This window comes from Musa acuminata, chromosome BXJ3-10 (genome assembly GCF_036884655.1).
Source record: "Musa acuminata AAA Group cultivar baxijiao chromosome BXJ3-10, Cavendish_Baxijiao_AAA, whole genome shotgun sequence".
NCBI lineage: Eukaryota > Viridiplantae > Streptophyta > Magnoliopsida > Zingiberales > Musaceae > Musa > Musa acuminata.
This window is the reverse complement of record NC_088358.1, coordinates 994799-1001583: the sequence shown is the minus strand read 5'-3', so window position 1 is coordinate 1001583 and position 6785 is coordinate 994799. Positions and strand designations below refer to the sequence as shown.

Here is a 6785-nt window from a genome sequence, read left to right as displayed (position 1 = left end):
CCGAACTTCCGTCGAACTCTCGAACTCCCAACGTGATCATTGTCTTGATTCCGGCGCAACTCCTGCTGCATATCTTTCTTCCATCGTAGTTAATCCTACACACTTAAAACAAAACTTCGATCGAGACAATTAATCCTAAGCAATTAACCAAGTTGTCCGGCATGTCATTGGTCCCTCGATGCTTCGTCCGATTCTTCGGCGCATCGTTCTCTCCTGCAGCCTATTGCCCAATCGGCCAGTTGACTCCGTAACTCCGATATTCTTGGCACAATACCCGCTCTTCTTGGCCCGATGCCCGAGTCCACGGCCCGAAGCCTTCTGTCGATACGTTGACCGATCCACCGGCCCGATGTCCAATCTTCTGACATGTTTCTCCGGCACAACATGATTTTCCTGTTTTAATTGTCTCATCCTGATCGAAGCATCCTGCGTCACTCACAACGTAGATTAAATCATAAACATATATCAAGTAGTTTCATCATCAAAATACGAGATTCAACACATATTGTTAATCAAACTTAATGTAGTATTATTATTATTATTATTGGACTTATTAGCCTATTTTCTAAAATTCACGCGCGAGTATATAGTTTTTCCAAAAATTTCAGAATCCAATTGAGTCAAATTATTTTTAAATAAAATTTATTTATTTATTTTTTATTTTAAGTCCTTTTGTATCTTACCAATTATTGGGCGAAGTGGGAGAATGTTATATTATGTGGCCCTATTTAATTAGGTAAGGTATATTATAGATATGATTGGATTCTGATTATGATTATTGGCCAATAGAAAAGAAATCCATGTTAAAGTATGATTCCATAAGAGATAACCTTGATGGGAGGAATTCTCTTAATAACTTATTCTAGACCTTTTGCTCTCGCCTATAAATAGACAGGACCTATAGGGGCTAAGTGTGCATCTGAGTAGCATCTCAACAATTGAGAGATTAAGGTTTTTTTCTCAATCTCCCTCTCCCCTAATCCCCTAATCCATCAATCTAATGATCTTGTGAAAAGATAGGAAGAGAGGAAACAAGTTCTCTTTGCAGATCCTTACATATTGATATTTTAGATCTGAAGATGAAGTGTTTGTAGATGTTTATTTTTCTGAACAGAAATGTATTTATCGTAATATTGTTAGATCCAATTTATTTGATTTCAATCTTGGTATAAAAATTTTTCCGATAGCATGATTACATATTTTATGCTAATAGCAACGTCACTACCATCATCTCTCCATAAGTTTTTTTTCTTTTTTTAACCGACTCAATAAACTTAGCAACGTACGAGACAATGGTATTAATTACAACATAGTTGAAACGAGGGTTTTGCAGGTGAGTGCCAGCTGAAATTAACCACTGAAGCCAATCGATACTTGTAAAGTAATTTAAAAGTTCCTTTTTGTCTTTTCTTTCTTTCTTTTTTCTTTTTTCCCCCAACGTGACATACTATCATGTCATCGGATCAAAGGTGGGTCATTCATCCCGCGAGCTGATAGCCTTTCTGAACTTTTAGTTTTTTCAACCATTAACCAGTTTAAGAGCATTTCTGAGTCAAAATTTCTTTCAAATTTCACATGGCTTGTGGAAATGATTTCAATGAACCGACGCCAATGCCGTATCTACAATATATATATATATATATATATATATATATATATACGGCAGTGTGATGCTGATGTTGGTGGTTGTTGTTGTCGTTGTTGTTCACGCACCACGTTCCTGGTTCTGCCTCAAGGATCTCCTGAAGTGGGAGTTACGGTACAAACTGTTGCCATCCCTGTGCAGGGTGACCTCGGAATGAATCACCGAGTTAGGAAATCGCTGCTTGTGCCTCCGATCGCGGTTGTGGTGGCCGTGGTGCGTCTCTTCCGTCTCCGTGTCCAGTTTCTCCGCCTTCGTATCCTCGGTGACTCGCTCCGTTGGCGCAACGTAGACGAAGGAGCCAACAGGCACATCGTTCAGGTTGAGAAGCGGCTCCAATGTCTCCACGACGGTCCTCATGTTGGGCCTCGATTTGGGATTGTGGCTCAAGCATTTGTAGGCAATTGCAGCGGCCTTTTGGGCGCCTTTGGACGAGTACTGGCCGTCGAGATTGGGGTCCATGACGCGGCTTATCTTGTCTGAATTGTTGAGGTAGGGTCGAGCCCAATCGACAAGGTTCTTTTGCCGATTGGGTCGGGTTTTGTCGACGCACCGTCTCCCAGCCAGTAGTTCTAACAACACGACTCCGAAGCTGTAGACGTCACTTTTGGCCGTTAGGTGACCTGCGCAGGGATCCAATTGCTTGTTGGTTAATCAGCGGTAGCCACGGCGGCGTAGCCATGTGGTGACGTTGGTTGTTTGTTGTCTTTCTTACCGGTTAATACGTACTCCGGTGCCGCGTACCCACGTGTACCCATGACACGCGTGGTGACGTGGGTGTTGTCTCCCTGCGGCCCATCCTTTGCCAGACCGAAATCCGAAAGCTTCACCGTGTAATCCTGCGATACTCAGTCAACGTTGCCGTCGATCTCACACGTCAATGAGGTAAGCTTGGAGGTTGGTTTGTAAGGAGATCGTCTTTTATTTTTACTATTTTTATTTGGTTAAAGGTTGGGGTTAAAATGCAACTTGCATTTGATGTGTTGTTGGATCCATCGAGGTCAAAGATACTTACCGAGTCGAGCAGTATGTTTGACGCTTTAAAATCGCGGTAGATGACCGGCTTCTCGGCTTCATGCAGAAAAGCGAGGCCCTTGGCGGCTCCCACTGCTATCTTTAGCCTCGTTGACCACGGCAATGAAGCAAGCAGTCCTGCGCAGATAAAGAGTAGGTAAAGATTAACTAACCCTCATATAGGTTCCACCTGAACTGTGTCTGTCATCTACCAAAGCCATTGCAAGTCAACGAAAAACGAGCCAACAGGCCCCAAGCGAGCACTGATGCGCATGGAAAAATGACAAAGTTGATGAGCACAAAATTGAATTACAGAAAATAATTTTGAAGTGATAGTTCAACCTTGCTTGCGCAAGTTGCATACTAACGTTGTTCGAAAGCAAGTGCTTCGTTAGATTATGTTTATATACTTGTCATGAAAGCAAGTGTTTCATAAGGACACAGGAAACCAACTTTCGCATGTTCCTTAGGTATATATAAAAGCAAAATAAGCATATTCTATTGAGGATTTTATGACCTGATGGATGCTCTATTAGGATATGAGCAGAGTAAAATTTAAAGCACAAAGAAAGACTGTCATTCAACAAAAAAAATAAGAAAAAGACAACAACTGTTGCTTCTTTGTTGTTTCAAGAATTAGACTTACTCTTAAAGAGATGGTTTTCCAAGCTTCCTCGAGGCATATACTCGTAGACGAGCATCCTGTGCTCATCTTCACAACAATAACCAATCAGTTTAACGAGATGGGGATGCCGCAGTTGCCCAAGAAAGATGACCTCGGCCTGAAGTCACACGGACAGCAACTAGATCACCCACAAAGAAACCTGATACGAGTTTAACTAACAGAGCTTAATAGCTTAAAAGAGGTCCAAGTCATGGTGGTAGCTAGCGCTCACCAGCCACTCTCTGTGGCCCTGCAAGCCGTCCAAATCCAGGGACTTCACCGCCACATGCGGCTCCTTGAGGCCTGGCCGAAGCTTGTCGTCGATGTAACCCTTGTAGACGGGGCCAAATCCACCTGATCCGATGAAATTGGTCATGGAGAAGTTCCTCGTGACAGCTTTGAGCTCTCCAATGGTGAATACATGGAGGTTGGATCCTGCGAGAGTCAACGACAGGTCCTCGGGCGAGAATGGTGCGCTGGAGTTGCTTAGATCAGAACTCGAGCTGCACTGGAGCTTTCTGGGACTTGTTGCAGAGTTCTCAACGCTCTTCGCCCAGCAGCCGGTTAAGAATGACTTCCATGAATTACTGGACATCTTGGAGAAGGGGTTGCGACCGAGTTTGAGGAGGAAGAGGAAGGTAGTTTAGGCACAACTCAGCAGCGAGATGTGCACATACATATAAAGGCGTGACTTCCTCAATGCTTGTGGTGTGTAATGACTGAACTGTCCGTTGACTCGGACAACATCAAAGGAAATCTGTGGGAAACTCTGGAACAGAAGGAATGGTTTGGTTTGAGGGGCTTTTTCATTATTATTATTATTATTATTATTATTATTATTATTATTATTATTATTATTATCATCATCATCATTATCATTATTCTATTGAGGCATTTGAACGACTGAATGCTACAATTATGAGATGTAATGACGTGTAAGCCTCTCCAGAAACTGACATTGTACCTTCAGGGAACCTTCCCTAGGTTTCGTTTTGACATGGTGATCGGCCCCACCATCAACCATGTTTTGGTGGCTTAATCGTTGGGTATCTCGCCTGCTCTGCTTATCCAGAGATAAGAGAGACCATGTAACCTGTTCACTGGTTCTTCTTTTGGATCGAAGTGGTACTCTAGCTCAATAATTGATAATTAGTGCTAGTTTCGGCATGCATGCTCTGACTGCTTCAAGCACGCACGCAGGCCACAAAAAAGACAAGGCATCGTCAAACGGAGACACTCGACTGGTAGTTTATTTCCGTTTTGTGCCCCAACGGAGAAACATGCACAGTGGAAATGGAAGTTTGGTTCACAATCATCTATATTAGTCCCTCCTTAAGACGACCAAGTGTCTCTAAGGCTTACTCTGTTAGACCTTTTCAGTTAATTCTTTAATCTACCATAATCTTCTATTTGATTAGTTTATCTTGGGGATGATGCCACACCCAGGTTCCTATGGCAATATAATTTGCTTATACAAGTAGTACCATCGAAAACATTGGAAGAAAAGAAAAAAGAAGACAGAAGAAATCAAAAGAGATGTAGAAGAAGATTCAAGGATCAAAAGGTGCCAAATTTTCTTTTATTGATCGATTAATTGACAGAAGACTTTTTTTTTTTTTTTTCTTCTTCTTCTTTCTTTTTCTTGGAGGACAAGAAATTTCACCTCTACTTAGTTTGAAATGCCATACTCTATGGATGAGTTTTTCTTTTTTTTTCTTGCACCTATGTGTAGTGGTTCTTATCCAAGACCGTGACTTGTATTCCATAGTCAAATGAATTTTGATTGAAAAGAACTTAAAATTAGGATCATCATAATACAAAGAAGACGATTGTTTAATAATAATAATAATAATTGTTAGTTTGGCAAGTCCCATAGTCCCACATCGGGAAAATCAGACTTGTTGTCTCGTCTTGGAACTATAAATAAGGGCCTGAGCTTTGATGTTAGACACACCACGAGAAGTACCACAGACACCACAAGAAGTACAGCAGGCATCTCAAGAAAACCTGCTTATGGTTTGAAGTCTTCTTGTTTAGGAAGCTGAAGGTGTTTTATGGCCTAGGAACATTTCCTAAGGCATTTGTAAGTGTCCCTCTTTTATAGTAGTAATTTGCTCCTCTTTCTTCCGTGGATGTAGGTCAAAGTTAATTGACCGAACCACGTATATCTGGTGTTCTGGTGTTTTGTTTGTTCTTGTCGCTTTATTCTTTCCGCTTTATTGTCTTTGTTGTGTTGCCAAAATTATCCTTTGGTAAATATCCTGGGGCTAGCTCTAACAAACTGGTATCAGAGCCTGGTTCTGGGATCTTTTGGCAACAATGACAATATCAAAGATCGTTATCGAGAAATTCGACAGAAATGTCAACTTCGGCATGTGGCAACTCAAGATGGAGGCCATTCTGGTTCAAGACGGAGTTGATTTGGCACTTCAGGGTGCTGAGAACATTCCAGATGGTACGTCAAAGGAAGATCTTGCGGGTATGAATAAGAAGGCCCGATCCAGCATCATTCTAAACCTCTCTGACGAGGTTTTACGGGAGGTAGCTACGGAGACTACGGCTAAGAGCATGTGGGACAAACTTAAAGCCTTGTACATGAAGAGGACAGTGGAGAATCGTCTCTACTTGAAGCAGAGACTATATATGCTTCGGATGATTGAAGGTACATCTATACTCTCGCATCTTGATAAGTTTGATTCTTTGGTTATGGATTTGGAGAATATAGATGCAAAAATTGATGATGAGGATAAGGCTTTGTTGCTCTTGTATTCTCTTCCCCAATCTTTTAAGCATTTCCGTGATACTTTGATTTATGGAAAAGAAAGAGTTTCGTATCAGGAAATTAAATCTGCACTAAAATCTAAGGAGTAGATAGACAGAGATATCACTGGGGAAAGTAGAGGAAATCAGGCTGAGGGTCTGGTTGTCAGGGATAAAATGGATAAAAGAGAATTTGACAGTAGTAGATCTAAATCTAGATCTAAATCCAGACATAGAAATTTGGAATGCAAATATTGTCATAAAATGGGGCACATTAAGATTGATTGCTTTAAATTGAAAAATAAATTAAAGCAAAAGGAAAAAATTGTTGAGAAAACTACTGAGTCCGCTGAAGCTAGTGTAGCATCTGATGAGAATTTTGGAAATATTTTCTTTGCTACTGATGACAGGACAAAGTCTAAAAATGAATGGATTTTAGATTCAGGTTGTTCTTATCACATGTGTCCCAATAGGGATTTGTTTTCCACATATGAATCTTGTAATGGTGGAATTGTTTTGATGGGCAATAATGCCGCATGTGATGTTGTTGGTAGAGGAACAATCCGAATTAAAATGCATGATGGTATTGTGAGGACGCTCACTAATGTTAGACATGTTCCTGATTTGAAAAAGAATCTCATCTCTTTAGGCACCTTAGAGGCCCTTGGGTGTAAATACACAGCTGAAGGTGGAGTTATGAAAGTT

At 41.1% G+C, this 6785-nt stretch overlaps 1 protein-coding gene across 1 annotated transcript; it reads right to left on the bottom strand.

The window, feature by feature from the left end:
- Positions 1-1520: 1520 nt before the first annotated feature.
- LOC103999785 (serine/threonine-protein kinase RIPK) lies at positions 1521-3958 on the bottom strand. The gene is made up of 5 exons (XM_009421635.3): positions 3553-3958; positions 3303-3438; positions 2658-2794; positions 2358-2481; positions 1521-2265 (listed from the first exon to the last, which is right to left on the bottom strand). Exons 1-5 carry the CDS (start codon positions 3913-3915, stop codon positions 1706-1708), a joined length of 1320 nt encoding a protein of 439 aa, XP_009419910.2. The 5' UTR covers positions 3916-3958; the 3' UTR covers positions 1521-1705.
- Between the last annotated feature and the right edge of the window lie 2827 nt (positions 3959-6785).

Excerpts from the sequence above, each read along its gene's own strand:
- LOC103999785 (XM_009421635.3), bottom strand. The coding sequence starts at position 3,915 with ATGTCCAGTAATTCATGGAAGTCATTCTTAACCGGCTGCTGGGCGAAG. Across the intron at positions 3,439-3,552 it reads AGGGCCACAGAGAGTGGCTG|GCCGAGGTCATCTTTCTTGG; the intron begins GTGAGCGCTAGC and ends GTGTGACTTCAG. Across the intron at positions 2,266-2,357 it reads ACCGGAGTACGTATTAACCG|GTCACCTAACGGCCAAAAGT; the intron begins GTAAGAAAGACA and ends ATCCCTGCGCAG.